This window comes from Ascaphus truei, chromosome 3 (genome assembly GCF_040206685.1).
Source record: "Ascaphus truei isolate aAscTru1 chromosome 3, aAscTru1.hap1, whole genome shotgun sequence".
In the NCBI taxonomy this organism is placed as follows: Eukaryota; Metazoa; Chordata; class Amphibia; order Anura; family Ascaphidae; genus Ascaphus; species Ascaphus truei.
In genome coordinates this window covers 367,785,686-367,805,997 of record NC_134485.1, presented here as the reverse complement: position 1 = coordinate 367,805,997, position 20,312 = coordinate 367,785,686, and the positions used below count along the sequence as shown (strand labels likewise).

The following is a 20,312-nucleotide window of genomic DNA, read 5'->3' as shown; positions in this document are numbered from 1 at the left end:
TACCGGGCACAGTTGCTGAACTTGGCACATGCGATCTCGCTAGCGGGGCTTCAGGGGGATACTCGTACGAGAGCCAGACTGACCCAGAGTTTCTACTGGCCAGGGGTATCGTGGGAAACATTGGCGTTCTGTGTGCTGTGATACCTGCTAGCGAGTGGGGCGTCAAGGTGATCGAACCAAGGCCCCACTGAGGCTGCTACCGGTGATTGGGGAACCTTTCCAGCGGGTGGCAGTAGACATTAATCGGGACCCTGATGATCCCCAGTAGGTCAAGGAAAAGGCATATTTTAACGGTCGTGGACTTTGCGACCAGGTACCCAGAGGCGGTGGCTCTTTCCTCCATTGACACCCAGAAGGTGTTCGAGGCACTCATAAATATTTTTACTAGGATAGGTTTCGCTATTGAGATCCTGACCAACCAGGGAGCACAGTTCATGAGGGAGCTGCTCCAAAGTCTCTGGGCTGCGTGCAGGGTGACCCCTCTCCGCACAGCTCCGTACCATCCTCAAGCCAACGGACAGTGTGAGTGGTTCAATTTTTGGAAGCTGAAGGAGGGCACTGGGAACCACAATGGATGCGTCATTGCTCCAGTATGTGGTGGAGTTCAGAGATAGATTGGCCGATCTGATTGGATTAGCACAGCCTAACATCAAGGGAGGTCAAACCAGGCAGAAGCGCTTATATGATAGAAACACCCATAGTAGTGAGTTGATCCCGGGGGCAGCAGATGCTTGTTCTAAAGCCGACTCGCCAGAACAAACTCCTGGCTGCCTGGTCCGGCCTGTACCCAGTAATCCGGTGGGTAAACAAGTCAAATTACGTGGTAGGTCTGGATCTGGGATAGAAACTAGGTTGACACTGGAGCTACCACATCAACATGCTAAAAGAATACCATGTGAGTGGCCCTGTGGTGATGTCGGTGTGTAGCCCACCATCGGGAGACATGGCAAGCAGAACTCTGCCCAATCTCCTAGGGGAAGCTAGGCAGGGAGGTTCTGTGGAGGATGTGGGGATCGGGTCCCAGCTCGTGGCTTCCCAATGGGAGCAGACACACACTGTCACACACACACACACACACACACACACACACACACACACACACACACACACACACACACACACACACACACACACACACACACACACACACACACACACACACACTGTCACACACACACACACACACACACACACTCACACACTGTCACACTCACACACACTGTCACACTCTCACACACTGTCACACTCTCACACACACAGTCACACTCTCACACACACACAGTCACACTCACACTGTCACACTCTCACACACACACACACACACTGTCGCACTCACTCTCATGCAAGCAGCGTTTACAGCAGAAGCAGCCTCTCCCCCCCCCACTTCCATCTCCCCCCCACTTCTATCTATCCCCCCCCCACTTCCATCTCCCTCTCCTCCCCAGGCCCCCCATATGCCTACCTGTGGCGGCTGCGGGTTCGGCGGAGGGGGCAGGCTGTGAGCGGGTCTGAGGGGGAGGGGAAGAGCCGGGTTGCCGGGGGAGCAAGGGGGGGAGCCGGGGTGCCAGGGGAGCGAGGTGGGGAGCCAGGGTGCCAGGGGAGTGAGGGGGGAGCCGGGGGATTGAAGGAGAGAGCCGGGTTGCCGGGGGAGCGAGGGGGAGAGCCGGGGGGAGAGAGGGGGGCAGCCGCGGTGCCGGGGTGGTGCCGGGGGGAGTGAGGGGGGGAGCCGGGGGTGTGAGGGAGAGAGCCGGGTTGCAGAGGAGCCAGAGGGAAGGCCAGAGTGCCGGGGAGAGGCAAAGCCCCGCCCCCGGGATACTCCAGCCAATCCCCTGTGGCCCGGCCTTCTAAATCCCCGCCCCCCGGCATTCTCCATCCCCGCCCCCCGGCATTCTCCATCCAATCCCCTGCGGCCCGGCACGTTTCTGCAAAAGGCCAACCCGTGGCAGTAAGAAAAAATACTTGCCGAGCTGCTCTGCATCCTCTTCCTCCCTGCCGCTGCGCACTGCCCCCCCCCAACCCCGCGCACCGCCGCTGCGCACCGCCCCCCCCTATCCCCGCGCACCGCCGCCGCGCACCGCCCCCCCATCCCCGCGCACCGCCCCCCCCATCCCCGCGCACCGCCCCCCCATCCCCGCGCACCGCCCCCATCCCCGCGCACCGCCGCCGACTCAAAAAAACGGGACATTCCCGGGACAGTCAGGCAACCGGTACAGCACACGAAAAACTGAGACTGTCCCGGGAAAAACGGGACGAATGGTCACCCTATATATCGGGCACAGGGTAGGCAGGGGGCATCCTGCCAAGGGGGAAGCCATTGCGTGGTGGCCAGTTCCCAAGACCCAGAAACCGGTGCTAGCATTTCTGGGGACTGCCAGTATTACCGCAAGTTTGCCCAGAAAGCTGAGCATTCATACAGGGAGGAACTGAAGGAAGGGAAATCTTACAAGTTTTACTTTACTGTGTTTAAAAATAACATTGTAATAAATATTGAAAATACTCATACTGTTACTTGTGTGTGATGATTTCTTTTTAATAACATAAGTGACTTGAGTTTAGGCCCATATTCAAGTGAATGGTCTACAAGATGTGTTATGGAATAGCACTGCTTAGTAAATATGGGCAGATTATTAGCATTGCTGCTCTCACATGACTTTTGAGTGTTCATCTGCCTTTCTTCTCAGGTTTGTGATCTTGACAAGCTTAACCCTTTGACTGCAATGCACTGCAGGCCCTTCTGGCAGGGAAAGGGTTAAAATGTCCTGAGCTTTATACATTTGTACATCACTTACAAGTGCCTGTTTAAACACACCAATAGTTAAAATCCCAAACTCCTCTCTGCATTCTTTTTCTCTAAACACCATGTATTGTTTACCACAAACAGGTTTTTTGAGAAATGTAGCAAGCAAAAAAGATTATATGTCCATGAGTGAATTTCTCACTAAATTAGACTAAATTTCTTATCCATATTTCCTTAAATGTGATACAGGAGGAAAAATGTGGGACCCATATGAAACGACAATGAATCGTGAGTACACACGCAAAATGTGCTCACCAACTGAAGCAGTACGGTAAGTCCAAAATCAATTTCCTAAAAAATTGGTATGTGTAGTGTGACAGTTACCGTCTGTGTATGCTAGAGAGAGCATGCAGTATGTATGCTTTCCAGCATGCAGGAGGTTCAACACCTCCTGGAGAGGCAATCAACTAGGATGTTCCAGTTAACTGTTGTTTGCAAAGGGGTTTAAAGGCAGTCATTAAGCTGCCAGCTGCCAGGTTGTCCCCAACCTGTAAGGATGCTGGTTGGTATGGTTCCCTAGGTCTGATGGACACCACACCCAGCTGCCCTTTCTGCATTGTGTCCGTTCCAGAGGGATTTCCTGTAGACTCCTGTGATGGATTCCCAACACCACAGTTAAGGACTTTTGTATTTTGGTTTCCTGACATTTAAGTATAATGTTTAGGCTGGAACTAGCTTAGCTAGCCAGTCAGTACGTTAGACTGGTATGTCTAGTAAGCCTCCCTAATTTGGAGTAGGCTTTTTTTATGATTTGGTTTTGCCTTAAATGGGCAGTATGCCCATATCTGTTATTGACGTGGAGAAATAAACCACACAAGAGTTTGTTAAAGCCTAAAATGCACTATGTGAACAATTTCTGACCTAACCACAAGGCCTTCCTTCCTGTAACAAGTTCTCACCACAAACTAAACAGGACCGCAGGGCTGAGGTGGGGATGTTGATAGTCACCGAACTACAACCGCGCAAGCTCGTTCGGAGTGCAGAGTGGTAGTCGAGTAGCTGGGTCAGGATAGGAGAGGACAGATTGGCTGTAATACTCGCTGTGGTCTACGATAGGAGAAATCAGAAAGTCATCGCATGGTGCTGGTGCCCAGGAGTATAGAAGATAGAATCGTCGTTATCCGTAGCCGTGGTCAAGGGGTCAGAGAAGGCAGTAGTCCGGGTACAAGCTGAGGTCAAAAATACAAGAAGCAAGACAAGGCCAAGGCAGGGCAGCGGGATATTGGAGGCAAGCACAAGTACAGTACATAACAGAGTTTGTGCTCAGCCAGTTTGTAGCAGGGCTGGCTGAGTATTTAAAGGACAGGCAGCCAATGGTAGGAGAGCACACAGCTGCAGAGTAATGAATGAGAACCGCCCCTAAACATATTCAGTCCACTGGTAGGCAGGGTCGAGGAGGAGTGCAGGTGTGGAATAATTGCTGATGGCGTTAACTCCTCGTGTGCCCATGGTAGTGCAGGGCTTGCGTGTGGTGCGCCTCACCCATGATGTCACGGGTGCGGAGCCTGAGCGAGATCCGTGCTGTGTCCCCCAGCCTGGTAGAGCGGCACGCGTCAGTCGCTTTGTCACGGGACGTGTCACGGCGGGGCCTTAGAACGGGAAGTGCCGTGTCCCCCAGCCTGGTAGCGCGGTGCGCGTCACCTGTCCCATCATTGTGTGCGTCACGGGGGCGGAGCCGACGGGCAATCCTCACACTTCCACAGTAATTTTACAGTTCTCAGATGCTGCTACAAATGACTTTAATTACTGATATTTTGAGATATTTTAAACATAGTTAAGTCTGAAGCAGATGCTCTGTTTTTTGTATTTGGTTTTAGAAAACTATGGGACAGCTGTAAAAGCTACTGTTTCAGTAAGGCAATTATATTGTCAGCAATACAGGTCAACTTACGGACGTGTCTCACATTGATCCACACGTCATATTCAAAAGGTTTTGTAAAGCCTGTTTCAAGTACTTTGTGTTCAATTTCTCACTGCTACTTTCATTTTCTCAGTCCCAAAACTTCTAAAGGTTACAGAAACCCATACTACCTGAGTGATCCAGTTGGAATGAGCATTTATACTGACGAGTTTTGTTGGAAGCCATACTCTAAACCTGACCTTATAAGGACAGCAACATCCTCTGGCGAAAGAAACCACAAGCCTAACCCTAATAAGGTCAATATTGGCTTCTTAAATGTACTGAATGTTTAACCTACTGTAAGACCTGCATTGTAAGACACTCAGGCATTTAGTGAGGTTTGTACAGTGAAATATGCTAAAAGGTATTAATTAAACTTCCCCATCACACCTTAACATTACATGTTTTGCTTTGTAGAATGATTCTTCGTATTTCTATTCACATTAATCCCCATAATGCTCTACATCAGCGTTTCCAAAATGGTGGGTCGCGACCCGGCACCGGGCCACCGAACCATAATTGGCGGGTTGCAGCGAGGCTGGCCGCGCGGTGTCCCCATCCTGTCCCCCCCGCTCAAGTTAAAAAAAAATGGCAGCGATTCCCCCGCGGTCCCGCGCGCATGCACAGGGCAAGCAGGGCCCCCCCCTTGCTCCCAACGTGGGACGGAGGAGGAAGTACCAGCTCCTCTGCGGCCCGCACGTTACGTGGGATGGAGGGGGACGTACTAGCTCCTACTGCGGCCCGCTTCCCCCCGCGGCCAGCTTCCTGCGCTCCCCCCGAGCTTACCTCCTGTGACCCCCCGTCCCGAGCCCACATCCCGCCGCCCCAAGCCCACCTCCCGTCCCGGGCAGCTGCCGCGGGGATATCGGGGGCAGCAGGGGAAAGTGTCCGGCGGCAAGGTAAGTCACCCCACCCAGTCACTGTCACCCACCCAGTCACTCTCTCCCACCCAGTCACTGTCTCCCACCCAGTCACACTGGTCGCTGTCACCCACCCACCCAGTCACTGTCTCCCACCCTGCCAGTCACTGTCACCCAGTCACTGTCTCCCACCCAGTCACCGTTTCCCACCCACCCATCCAGTCACCGTTTAACACCCACCCAGTCACCGTCTCCCACCCAGTCACCGTCTCTCACCCACCCAGTCACCGTCTCTCACCCACCCAGTCACTGTCTCTCACCCACCCAGTCACTGTCTCTCACCCACCCAGTCACTGTCTCTCACCCACCCAGTCACTGTCTCCCACCAACCCAGTAACTGTCACCCAGTCACTGTCTGCCACCCACCGTCATTCACTCACCCACCCACCCACCGTCATTCACCAACCAACCCACCGTCACTCACCCACCCACCGTCATTCATTCACCCACCCACCGTCATTCACCCACCGTCATTCATTCACCCACCCACCGTCATTCAAATTCATTCACCCACCCACATTCACCCACCCAATCACAGTCATACACCCAACTGTCATTCACCCACCCAGTCACTGTCATTCACCCACCCACTCACCCACGCAGGCAGGCAGTCACATGTCTCTTGTTGAAAATACAGAAAAAAAAACATTACAATAAAACCTATTTATTTGTATATCTCAATAAGAAAACAGTTAAGTAAAAGTTGTGCGATAAAAGATATTTTTTCGTGGTAGGTGCGCTATGGGTTCGGGGGGGGGGGCCTGCTCCTTTCATTTGTCCCGGGCCCCATGATTTCTGTTGGCGGCCCTGGATAGGAGGTGGGGGGGGGGGGGTGTGGTGTTGTACCTGTGCCTCCTGTCCTGGCGCTCTCTTCCCCTTGGTGCGGGAGATGGGGGTGGCTGCGCTGGCGGGCAGGGGGAGGCGGTGGAGCCACCTACTTGTTGGATCGCCGTCCTTTCCTCTCCCCCGCCCCCCCCCCCCCCTCCAGTCACTCACATCTGTCGCTGCCTGTAATTCACTGTGTGTGTATAGTGTCTGTCTGTGTATATCACTGTGTGTCTGTGTATATCAGTGTGTGTGTGTGTGTGTGTGTGTGTGTGTATCAGTGTCTGTGTGTGTCTGTGTGTGTGTATCAGTGTCTGTGTGTGTGTATCAGTGCCTGTGTGTGTGTCAGTGTCTGTGTGTGTGTGTGTGTGTATCAGTGCCTGTGTGTGTGTAGCAGTGTCTGCGTGTGTGGCTGTGTGTGTGTCAGTAGCTGTGTGTGTGTTTGTGTGTGTGTGTGTGTGTGTGTGTGTGTGTGTGTGTGTGTGTGTGTGTGTGTGTGTGTGTGTGTGTGTGTGTGTGTGTGTGTCAGTGGCTGTGTGTGTGTGTGTGTGTGTGTGTGTGTGTCAGTGGCTGTGTGTGTGTGTCAGTGGCTGTGTGTGTGTCAGTGGCTGTGTGCATGTATCAGTGTCAGTGTGTGCGTGTCAGCGTGTCTGTCAGTGCGTGGCTGTCAGTGGCTGCGTGGCTGCGTGGCTCAGTGGCTGCGTGGCTCAGTGGCTGTGTGGCTGTCAGTGGCTGCGTGTCTGTCACTGGCTGCGTGTCTGTCAGTGGCTGCGTGTGTGTGTGTATCAGTGGCTGTGTGTGTGTATCAGTGGCTGTGTGTGTGTATCAGTGGCTGTGTGTGTCTGTGCAGGCCAGCAGTGGCGGTGTCTGTGCGTGTTCAGTGTCTGTGTTGGTCTGTCTGTGTGAGTGTCTGTAGCTCAGTGACTGTGTGCGTCTGTGCAGGCCAGAGAGCGAATGGGGGGGGGGAGAGAGAATAGAGGGGATTGGGAGAATATATGAAATCTGTATGGACATTCATAACTGTTTTATTTTACCTATAGGCGATTACATTTTTAGTGGGTCACGAAGGAGAAGTTCAAAAATAACCGGGTCACGGGAAAAAAAGTTTGGGAAACGCTGCTCTACATAGTAAGGGTATGATTACCGCCTGCAACTATGTTTCTTTGAAAGTTTGGTGTTTAAGACACATTAGGAGTTGTTCATTGAACTGTTTTAGTGCCGATCAGGGGAACAATTGCACAGAAATTCCCATTGAGTTAACATGTTATATTGCCCCAATCGGCTCTGTCACAGATTATTGAATAACCCACAATATTTTTTTTAATATTTTGTAGATTACATTTCAGTTGGTCAGGAACAATTGGAGGGATGAATAAGATATTTGTTAGCGCAAATATTGGTGTACAATGTTACCATTAGTATTGTTTACTGAAGTATTCTTAACATCAGACTTTTACAATATGGAGGCTTCCTCATGAAGAAAAAAAGATATCTTTGGACAGCTACTCGCCCTGGATAAAGCCACCAACAATCGAAGAAGTCCAAAGAGCAATGAAAGCACAGTACTGCTCTACTTATAAAAGTGACTACTTAGGAATTCCACAAGGTATAGTAGGCTGCTGAATAATAAACATCACTTTCAGACGCCACAATATTTACCTTTTATTTACTTTCATATTTTAATATAAGTACTAATAGAAGCATCGCAGTTGTGGGAATAGATATCAATGACCTGGAACAGGGCAGAAGTATGGAGGATAAAGGGAAAATGTAGTCAAAACAAGCCGAGGTCTGGACAGACAGCAGATTAGACAAACTGGTATGTCTAAAACAAGCGTGGAATTACAGAGCATTGATGTAATGTTGTGAGGACAAGCTTAAGATCTAAGCAGAATGCATGAAAGAGAAGTAGAAGCTGACATGAGATCCAGGGGGAGCATGGGGAAGAAACAAACAAATCTAAGTGCAGGAGAATGGTAATAGGTTAAATGAAAAGTTCCTCAATCTTGGCTCTTTCAAAATGACTACTTACTAGATGTAAGAGTCATAAACAGCAAGGTTGACTATTAGTCAGTGGAGAGTATGCGCAAAAGTGGTCATCAGGGTGGTTCTGGTACTCGGGAGGATTGGTTCCACAATGCAAAAGAGAGAACAAAACTGGCATAGCACAGATCAACCAAGATATAAAAATGTTTATCTAAATAAAAGTAATGAAAAGTTCAGTCCGCGCTCTGGCTCTTTAAACTTGGAGTGTTGGTCCCTCTCAGTTCTTTTGCTGCTTCTGTGTTTATGAGGTGTCTCCCCCACCTCCAAATGTGGTCTCCACCGGAACCCCGATGGTGGTACCAATATCAGCAAAACAAGAAAAAACACAAAAGCGCACCAAGATGAGAGATAGATATTGTATTAGCAACAAATAATAAAATTAGTAACTTACATATAAAATTTCTTTAATAATCCCCGATTCTGGTGTCTATCACAGGAGTAGGGCATCACATAGGAAGTATGAAGGGTAATCTCAGTTCTGAGAGATCAGACCCGCGCGCTGGGGCTGTCTCTGTTCACTCTCCTGTCCTCCACGTGTGGTAGCGTGGTGCAGAGTGTAGCACACATGTGCAGGAACCGGGGCCTTCAATAGGTGTCCTTAGGATGCCTGTCCGTTTTTGATAGCATAGAAACGATCGGAAATAAGCAGGAACGGTACACTTGAGTGTGTACTGGTGGTGGGTAGTAAAACCGCCAGCCACAACAGTCGCGACGCGTTTCGTTTAACAAAGTAAACTTCTTCAGGCGATATGTCGCCTGAAGAAGTTTACTTTGTTAAACGAAGTCGCGACTGTTGTGGCTGGCGGTTTTACTACCCACCACCAGTACACACTCAAGTGTACCGTTCCTGCTTATTTCCGATCGTTTCTATGCTATCAAAAACGGACAGGCATCCTAAGGACACCTATTGAAGGCCCCGGTTCCTGCACATGTGTGCTACACTCTGCACCACGCTACCACACGTGGAGGACAGGAGAGTGAACAGAGACAGCCCCAGCGCGCGGGTCTGATCTCTCAGAACTGAGATTACCCTTCATACTTCGTATGTGATGCCCTACTCCTGTGATAGACACCAGAATTGGGGATTATTAAAGAAATTTTATATGTAAGTTACTAATTTTATTATTTGTTGCTAATACAATATCTATCTCTCATCTTGGTGCGCTTTTTTGTTTTTTCTTGTTTTGCTAAATAAAAGTAATACACTCACAATATGAATGATAAAAACGGGCATGTCACACTTCATAAGTGTATGAGGGTATCAGCAGCCAGCTGGCTCACCATCCCGCAGCTCTTCGAAGCCAACGTGATTCACGTAGTGAAACGCGTAGAGTGGGAGTGTTCTGCACGGAGCCTGTCTGGAGAGGAGTCATTGAAGGTCAACCCCCACCAAACCGAGGAAGCCGGATCTGACGTCAGACGCTGAGCCGTGCGACGACGCACTGGAGCAGAGGCAGAGACAGACGAGTACCGAGAGCTGCGGGATGGTGAGCCAGCTGGCTGCTGATACCCTCATACACTTATGAAGTGTGACATGCCCGTTTTTATCATTCATATTGTGAGTGTATTACTTTTATTTAGATAAACATTTTTATATCTTGGTTGATCTGTGCTATGCCAGTTTTGTTCTCTCTTTTGCATTGTGGAACCAATCCTCCTGAGTACCAGAACCACCCTGATGACCACTATTGCGCATACTCTCCACTGTCTAATAGTCAACCTAGCTGTTCATGACTCTTACATCTAGTAAGTAGTCATTTTGAAAGAGCCAAGATTGAGGAACTTTTCATTTAACCCATTACCATTCTGCTGCACTTAGATTTGTTTGTTTCTTCCCCATGCTCCCCCTGGATCTCGTGTCTACTATTGTAACCTTTGGGGACGAGTGAAGACTACCCCTCCCAGTGGGTCAGAGCAGGGGGTGGAACTGTATACACGTGAATTTATTTTATTCTTGTTTTTCACTTATTTAAGTCTATATTGGTTCACATTTAGTGTTCAACCCTTTTATCTGTTTGAGTCTGTTTTTCACTTTATCACTATAAGATAAGTAGAAGCTACCATAATATCAGAGGGCAAAGTAGAATCATAGTCAGTCACAGACTAGGTGGGTCAAGTTGTTCTTATGTGGGAGAGGTCAGGAGCATGCCTAATCAGGAAATAACAAAACAGACTGGAAAATAGTGACATCCTGAGCAGCAGAGTGGAACCATAATAATCTGCCTACTGTTCATACCCTCAACCCACCTAATCGCCTCATATTTGAAGCTTTAAGACCCAGTTAAAGCAGCAATTACATTTTTTTTTACCTGAATCGTGTGGTCACCCTGAGCTGATCCGTTGTTTGGAGTCCCCTCCACTTCTCGAGCGACAAGACATTTTGTCCACCGTGCAAGAATACTTGCTTTGTGGACATGGCTATGGGGTCAACCTTTGCCTCCGGCTGCCAATAGAAAGCTACAACATCTTTGGGAGAGTTTTTTTCTCAAAGAAACTACAAAATACAATTAAACACTTGTAGCTCAGGATCCGGAAGGTCCCCAGAGGTCAGGGGATGATGTATCAACTCCGAAGGACTCCACAATTAATTTAAGCTAAAATATTTGAGGGCATTGCTACTTTAAGAAAAGGAATGGTGCTTGCCAGCTTGACGCTAGAGTGATAATAGGTTCATAGCATATTTAATAAGGGTCTTTGTGAATAAAAAACATAAAATGGTTGGGGTACAGTAACATACACGGTTGAAGTCTCATCTCAAACACAGGAGTCAAGATTATATTCTTCTGCTTTCTGTTATATTGTGGTGGCAGCAAACTGTTATTTTATATGGTAATTTTGTCACTGCTCAGAGATGCTGCGACTATCTGTGACTTATTATAATCTAATAATGATATGTACAGGCTTTCAAGTCAAATATGCCATCGACGCTCCATCGGATTGGAAAAACAAAATCCCTCATCCTCTAGATACCGAGTCAAGATTTAATTATCAAATTCAACCACAGGTTCCTGAACTCATGAATTTCACCAACAAATATGGATGCTACTCAAATCTACATCTTCCTGCAAAAGGAACTGGTAAGCATCAGACTGATTACACAACCCTGGCACTGTTACTGTGTTTACTATGAAGCAGGAATATGAGAAAACAAACGTCAAAAAAGATTTAATTTAAAAATGTTCCATCTATTTTTTTTGCTTGTTAACTGTTAGGTTACATTTGGAGTGGTTTCTCAAGCATATGCACACATTATTGGGAATTTATTTAGCATGTAGATATTGCTAAATTAATATTATTTGGAATATGCTGGAGATTGATTGCAATCATGAAAACAATTCTGCCCCCCTAGATAAGAGTACTGTTATTTGTAACCTCTCTATTTCCAGTTCCCTTAATAACATTACTGAACCGTTACTTTTTTTTTCCTGTTATTATTTTTGTATTACTTTTTATTTAATGAAGTTTACTCAAACAATGGGAACAGAAATTAAAGAAAAAAAAGTGACGGGAGGGGGGGTACATGGATACAATTAATTAATCCAGTTATACAGTCTACTAAAAAGTATATATATTTTTTAGTTCCTTCAGTGACATATGCTCATATCAAGAACCAAGAGAACATAAGACAATTGACCACATACCAGCGGCATTTTGGGAAGGATTATCTTGACCTTTCCGCAGTTGTAAGCTCTTTGGATCCAGAAGAGCTGAAGAACTATCTAAAAAGTGTTGCAAATAAAGGTAATTTTATACTACACATAGGTTATAATACAACCTGTGAAGTTTGGAATAACTCTGCACTAAGTGACCAAAGTCATTTACCCATCTCTTTTTGTACTCTCATATTAAAACAGCTTTTCATATTCAGAAAAAATGAGTATATTACATTATGGAACAACACTGAATATGACTACAGGGTCTTTCAAAACATTCATTTTAAATAATTGTTCATCACTTGTTTGATACATGGCTTTTGATCATACAAAAAAACACTACAAATTATAGAGTTATTACATTGATTAAGATTTTACAGGATAGAAAGAAGGGAGTACTGTGAGATCTTTTAATACTGCCAGAGAAGGCTTTATTCTATTCTTGCGCACTGCAAATTTATGGTTGCAAGTATATCATTTTGATACCCAACAAAGAAGTTAATGTAATTTGGCTATGTTAAACTGAAGAAAGTTTAAAACTTAATTTGTTTTCCTTGTATTTTATTTATAGTGTTTAGTTATTTTGGAATGTTAATTTATTTTACTCTTTTTTTTTTTCCCCCTCCACGTAACTCTCTATATTTATTCTTCCATTGCACCTACTGTGTTCATACAAACAAATAATGCAGTAAGATACAAGAACACAATGGCCTATATACACCTTCTGATGCTAGATGACACCTTATACCAGGGGAGCGCAAACTGGGGGGCGTGAGATTTTCTTGGGGGGAGGGGATTGGCGCTCACAGAGGCCCAGCACTCTTCCCCATAAAATTTCAATCAAGTGCCATGGGAGCACACAATGCTTCCGTATGCCTCTCAGCCGGCTTCTGGCGATGTGTCGCCATGACAACGTGGCGTCGAATGACGCTGCTGATGCCGGAGACAAGGTAAGAGGGGGGGGGGGGGGGGGAGAGCAGGCAGAGGGCCCAAGGAAAAAAGGTTTGTGCACCCCTGCCTTATACTGTAGTTCGTTCCCTTGAATGGGGTGTAAGAAAGCAGTGGGATTTTTTCCTTCAAGAAATCAAGAGCACTTTTAGCAGTGAAGTTGCACCTTGTAGGAATTTGGGAAGGCTACAGAAATAGTAGAAGTAGGTGCAAATACATTAGAAATTAGGGATACAGAGTAAAAAGTGTAGATGTAGGACAACTCCATTTTATTTGGAACCAAATTCATCTGCAGTTCTGCTCTCCTGGCAAACTGCAGCAAATGTAAACTTATAATGGTGAGTCCATTGCAGGATTGTGACAAAACACTTTTTTCAGCGGACCTGAAAAAAGTCAGTTGTGTACTAATACAAGAAATCGCTTTTTGTGACCATATTAATAATCCACTCCAAAAAAAAATGTTTATTATCAGTTTTACACAGACATTTTTCACAAATGCTATGGGCCTCGTTCTAGTAGCTCCGACAATCAATTTATCGAGGCTTTTGAGCAGCTATTCTGAAAGCCTCAATAAGTTGGTTAAATCGCACGGGGATAGCATTTTTTGACGATTTTCAAAACACTGCGCGGAAGCTGCAAAACATCTGGAAATCGCATTTTTTCTGATATCGCGCTATTCTAGTAGCCCCGATTAGATAATCAGAGCTCTGGAATTTCGTGTTTATCAAAGATTCATCTCGCCAGCCCAAGGGTGGCGAGATGGGATCTGCGAGCAGGACTTTGAAAAAAAAGTGTGTGTGCAGAGCACGCACATTTTAAGTGAAACTTCTTTGTGTTTTTTCACTGTTTTGTCACAGAAATAGTATTTGTGATGGTGATGTTTTTAATTAAAAATCAAAAGATAATTTAAGTGCCAAAATGCAAAGAAGTTTGACTTATAAAGCGCGTGTGCAGCACTCCCCCTGTTTTAACTATTTGCGCACTTCTATGTGTATACCAACTGTGAATTCCTTGTGTGTGTCTCTGTGTGTTTCTGTTTGTGTGTGTGTTCCGGCGGCTACTGCGCAGGCATCTCTGTGTGTGTGTGGGTGTCTCAGAGTCTCTGTGTGTGTGTCTGTGTGCTGCGTCTGCAGCGCTGGTGGATAGTGCGCAGGTGCGCTCAGACGGCGTCTACTTCGCAGGTGCGCCAAGCCATCAGCAATGGCTCCTGCGCAGCGCAGGAGGCCACCGCATGCGCCCCAGCTGCCATAACGGCTGTCACGGTAGACAAGGTCTTTTAACACATTTATATTTTAGGGATCAGTCAATAGGCAAAACATGGGCAGTGAAATTATTTGGATAAAGCAAAAAAAGTGCTGCCGTGCGCTCAAGGACAGATGGATAGACAATCTGTAGAATCCTAGACGATCAGAAGAGGGAGTATGAACTAGTAACAGCAGTGTCCAGGGAGAGGAGTTGGGGTGGGTTAAGAGTAAGGCAATGAATATCCTCTTACCCCGCTAGATATACCCTCTAGTGTCCTCCTCCCTCACAGGCTGAGCAGCAGGGAAATCACCTCTTGCCGCTTCACACAGGCTCCGCACAGAGCTTCCGCTGCCGTCCTCCTCCGTAGTCAGTCAGGTTGCACTGCACTTCCGCAATGTGAGCTCCTCCCCCAGTAAGCAAAACAGGCTCCAGGGCACTCCAAAAACAATCTGATTTTCTTCTCCGTGTAATTAAAAAACTGTGGTCCCAAGGTAGAGTAAGGATGAAAAAAATATTTATTGCAGCATACACAGGTGAACAATAAAATTACCTCCCACGCGTTTCAACCAACAACTGGTCTTCTCAAGGAGTAACAAACTGAGGCAAACAAGCACTCTATATAGGTGCTGGACAATTAAAAGAATCACAATCAGGTAAAGGTATTTGGATAAAGACCTCGGAAACACACAGAAACACAAAATACAGAAATATAGATACTTACTGGGGTCTCAGGTATGAGATCTAGCCTTTGCTAGGTGCAGGGCGCCTGCTTGCGAGGTCTTACCCTGACCGGAACCTTGTTCCGGACGTCTTGGATCAAAATCCAGCAGAAAATTCTGCCCGGGACCTAGTCCTCAATCTCCTGGAACCGATTTCGGCACACAATCCTGACCGCGACCGCTACAACGATTTGTAGAACTTGGCCGCAAAAGATGGGACTTAGTCTCTGCGAGGCAGGCTTTTTTAGCTTAAAAACAAAGCCGGTTACTTTGCTATTTCGAACAAAGCAACTTTGAAAAGCCCGCCCTAGATTCATCGACTCAAGTAACAGGAAGGTCTGGTTCTCTGACTGGGACTTCTCCTTACATATCTTCTGCTGTTCTATTTTCAACATGGAGGTAGGAGGAGCGACCAATCAGAGCATGGGAATTCCTCCCTGCCAGCCAATAGGAAAAAGGGTCTCGTCCTTTGGCTGACGCCAGAGAAGGGTCGTGTCAAGCCAGCTCGGGATGCCCCGTGGGCGGGACATTCAAATTGACCAATGGGAAATGCACCGACATTCTGCCGCTTCCCCCAGTCAATCCCTTGCCACCTACTGGGCAGGCTCCACTTAGTCTGGCAGACTAGAGGGTCCACCCCACAGGGGGTCTCTGTTCTCCAGACCCAGTAATCCACCCTGCCCCAGCCATTTAGCACCCCGACACCTCTCAACATCCTGTCTCCCCTTTGAACCACAGACTCTATACAGACCTGGCGGCGCCCTAGCTGACTGTACAGAGTCTTATAGTAAATTTCTAAAACATTATAACATACACTTTAATAAAGTATACACTTTGGGGAGAAGAAAAAACAGTCTCCAGGGCACTCCTAAGCCAAACAGGATCCCAACTGTATGAATAATAAACGCTGGTCTCAAAAAATTGAATGAAGTGAAAAAAGAATTTATTGCAACATAGGTGGGGAACCTTATACTTCTACGGGAAATGGATGGGGGATATTTGGGCTCGAAATCCAGGAGTCTTGGGGACACTGGGTAGCCCCGGTGTAATTCACCCCGCATACCGGCAAATCATGCCTGCTCGCCGGGTAGAATTAAATGACTACCGTTAACTTTGCCCCCCGAATTCCTGCAAACAAAATAATTGCATTTCTACCCAAATACCCCAGCTAAAACTGACACACAAAAAATCTCACAGTTCTAGGGCCAAGGGAACATGAAAACAGAAAAAAGCAAGGGTAACTTTATTTTCCACATGTATTATCCCTGGTCCCTGGCTTATGATGCTTATGTAGCTACCAGGGACCCAACAATGTCAGGGGTAACAAGAGGGCTTAACCTTTATTGTATAGCCTGGTTACCCCCTCCCGTTACAACGGCCTCTTCTGCCAGCAGTGATGTCACTTCCTGGACTGCATTTCCGTCTCCAACAAGGCGATTTACTCCAAGGGAAATTTTAATTTGGTAGGTGCCAGCATAGAAGTTTCATATAATTTTTTTTTTATCCTGCATCGGATTGAAGCTGGGGGGCTCTGGAGCTGATACACATTAATACCAGCACCGGAGACCCCCATCATTAATCCATGCATTTACAGGCGGCTTCATTACCGTAGCAGCTAACCGCTAAGGCAAGGAAGGGGTTAACTACCAGTGCCATATTTATTGTGGATAGCGGAGGTTGGTGAAGGTGGTAAGGTGAAAGATCAGTGCGCAACTAGTTAAAACAATTCAAGAAACGTGAAGTAATTAGTGATATATTAAATGGAGTAAATACGTGACCTTAAGCAAACACTAGACAAATTGGAGCGTCTGCAGCTGCGGTTGCAGGGATGGCCCAGAGCACCCCCTAGAACTTACAGATAAAAACACAAGAAACACAGCGCACAACGCTCATAGTGCATTAAAAATGATATTAACACAAACAATTGTTAGAGTAGGTAATGTGCGTACATCAAAGTGATATTAGACAGGCATGTTTGGGAATTTTGTTACCCATACACCACGTGGGAGCCGGATTTGATGTCGTCACAGGTATTGGAAACTGCTTCGTGATAACCTTGTTCCTGTTGGGTAGGTAGGAGTCTTTCAAAGTCCCCGCTCGCATATATACAGAGTCCAGCCCATCTGTAGCTCACAGGAGAATGGCTGCTTCAGACAGAGCTCCACGCCGGCTGGATTCCTCTGGCTGTCCTCCGTAGCTGATCCGGCAACCGGCAGGAGGTGTGCGACGCGAGTACTAGTGACGTCACCAACCCGGAAGTGCCTGAACGGAGGACAGCCAGAGGAATCCAGCCGGCATGGAGCTCTGTCTGAAGCAGCCATTCTCCTGTGAGCTACAGATGGGCTGGACTCTGTATATATACGAGTGGGGACTTTGAAAGACTCCTACCTACCCAACAGGAACAAGGTTATCACGAAGCAGTTTCCAGTACCTGTGACGACATCCAATCCGGCTTCCACGTGGTGTACTGTATGGGTAACATAATTCCCTAACATGCCTGTCTAATATCACTTTGATGTACGCACATTACCTACTCTAACAATTGTTTGTGTTAATATAATTTTTAATGCACTATGAGCGTTGTGCGCTGTGTTTCTGTGTTTTTATCTGGTGAAGGTGGTATTTGGCTCATGGTGGGTGTTTAGGCCTTGCGGGGGAGTTGCGGGAGGAGTTAAACCCTTCATTACCTTCGTTAATACCGCGAAGGTAATGAAGGGGTTAACACTCCCGCTACCCACCCATTGGGTATAAACACCCACCGTGGACCAAATGCCACCTTCACCCACTCCATCTACCCACAATAAACATTCAAAAACACAACAACCCTACTACCCACCTCCTCTACCCCTAACACATACAGTACAGTAATGGGCAAAATTACTATTATCCAGATATGGATAATAGTGCATTTGCCCATTGTAAATAAAATATACAGCAGCATAAAGTAAATACAACTTCTACTTACCCCTGCCAGGGTGAAGGGCGTCCTTATCACCATGCTCCACGCCCATGTCCTCCGTTGGCAGGAAAGAAAAAATACAATCTAATGGCCCCTAACCCCTAAATCACCTTAGCGGTTAATAACCCCTATAGTAATTAAGGGGTTAACCCACCCTCGCCCGCCACCCACCTTGGAGGCCTAACCACCCACCCTGGCACAAGTACTCCAACCCTCTACCTATTGATTGGTACAGTGGTACATCATACCTATATAATATTGGCATGGGCATGATAAGTCACTATAGCAGTCAGTGGGCATTATTTATAAAAATCAACATGCCCAAAAATACACAACAATTAACTCCAAACAATAAACAGAAATAGAAAAAATAACAATTTAAAACAAGCATTTGCCAAAAATGCATTGTATGGCACTTTATTTATCTGTACCCTATAGGGGCACAGATAAATACATTAGCAGTCAATGGGCAATGAATAACATAAGAAGAAAAAAATACAATAAAAACAACCTGAAAAAATAAAATTACTACTGGGGGTAGTGGGACTGGTTAATCCCTTCATTACCACACCGCTATGGTAGTGATTGGTTAACTCCTCCCCCAACCTTCCCGGAAGGCCTAACCACCCACCCCGGGGCTACTACCACCTTCATCCAACCCCCTCTGCCGTCAATAAAGAGGCTATTGAAGTTGAATCCCTTAAATGCCTTAGCGGCTAGTCGCTAAGGTAATGAAACTGTTTTAATAAACATTTAAATACTAGTGTACGTAAACAAGGGTTCTCCGGAGCAGGACTGCGTTGATTTCAGGTCTGGAGACCCCCTGCTTCCCGAGATACAGCCCCGAGATGGGGTGCCGGTATCCCTATGCGTTTAAATGTCCCGCGCCATGTGACCGGGATATTAAATTGCATAGGAGATACCGGCACTCCATAACAGGGGCTTCGTCTCGGGAAGAAGGGGTTCCCCGGATCTGAATCAACGCGGTTCTGCTCCGGAGACCCCATGCTCACGTTAACTAGTATTAAAATGTTTATTAAAACACTGCAATCACTGGCAAGATACAGCCGCAGCCCCTTTTATTCTCCAACATCTCCGAATTTTTTGATGGGATTTTTTCCGAATGCCACGCACTTCATCGCATTCAATATTATGAGCGCTAAAATACCGGAACATATTCCGTAAAAAAATAAAAATACTGCATCTGCCCGCGGTTATCAGAGTTGCGCCGATACGGCCGCATTAGGATAAAGGCGGCCGCCACTGTATGCGTAGGGAGAGGCATCGCTCTCTGTGCAGCTCTGCAGCCAGATCGCACGGGGAGACCTTTGAGTGAGGCTGAGATGAGTTTTGTGCTGTCCCGAGCGGTTTAGGTATTTTCCTGCCGCAAAGTTTGAGTTGGCTTTAGATTCTTTCTGAATACCGTGATAAATCAAATTTCAAGCCATTTGGTGAGAACGTGCCAAACCGTTCGAGGTAGCAGCAAACTGATCTGAGCTACTAGAATGAGGCCATATGTCTTTTGAACCCATATTAACCACCTTCGTTTTTCTGTTGTACAAACAGCTCATTGTGAGATCATTAAATTTTGTGCAATATGATTTACCTTGACATTTTTCGCACTTGCATTTACAGAGAGAAGAGTACTTGAGCAGTTTCTTAAAACTGTCGTTGGAACTGACAAAAAGAACTTCGAATCAAAATCACCTCAAATCAAACCCAATGGATTTATCAGAATACCTAAGAAGATGTGAACTTCTATTCACGATCAGTCCATCCAAAAGAGAAGATTATATACTAATAGTTCAACATTCATTACAAATAATACTTTTTGTGTGTGGTTAAACAATGATATACCTGAAAGGCTTTCGTTTTAGTTAGCATTTTCTATTACCTCAATTAATTTGATACTGCCTTTAATTAAAAATATATTGCATACCTGATTTGTAGACTATGTATATAAGAATACTTTATTGAAGCAGCAAATACTACCAGTACTGTTTTAAATGTGCGTTAAATTAAAACAAATAACATTTTTTTTAAGCATAAATATTACAAGGATATCTCAGATTGACTAGATATATTAATATCAACACAAGGTGTTCTGTCGCATGTTTACTTCATGAAACAGTTTGGGTAGATGCACAAGTATTCATATAATACAGTACATATCTTAATAAATTGAAAACCAACAATTACTTTTTGGAGAACTTCAGTAACAGCACACTATATGCACTCTCTATACTCCAGATTTATTTATTTATTTATTTATAAAATATTTTACCAGGAAGTAATACATT

General features: G+C 46.2%; 1 protein-coding gene across 1 annotated transcript in view; it reads left to right on the top strand.

The window, feature by feature from the left end:
- TEX26 (testis expressed 26) overlaps nt 1-20,013 on the top strand; it is a 51,541-nt gene extending 31,528 nt beyond the window's left edge. Inside the window, exons 3-8 of the mRNA XM_075592158.1 lie at nt 2,987-3,068; nt 4,792-4,954; nt 7,892-8,048; nt 11,389-11,565; nt 12,068-12,229; nt 19,648-20,013. Coding sequence (XP_075448273.1) covers nt 2,987-3,068; nt 4,792-4,954; nt 7,892-8,048; nt 11,389-11,565; nt 12,068-12,229; nt 19,648-19,766 — 860 coding nt within the window. The 3' untranslated portion in view covers nt 19,767-20,013. The remainder of the gene's footprint in view (nt 1-2,986; nt 3,069-4,791; nt 4,955-7,891; nt 8,049-11,388; nt 11,566-12,067; nt 12,230-19,647) is intronic.
- Nucleotides 20,014-20,312: the final 299 nt, after the last annotated feature.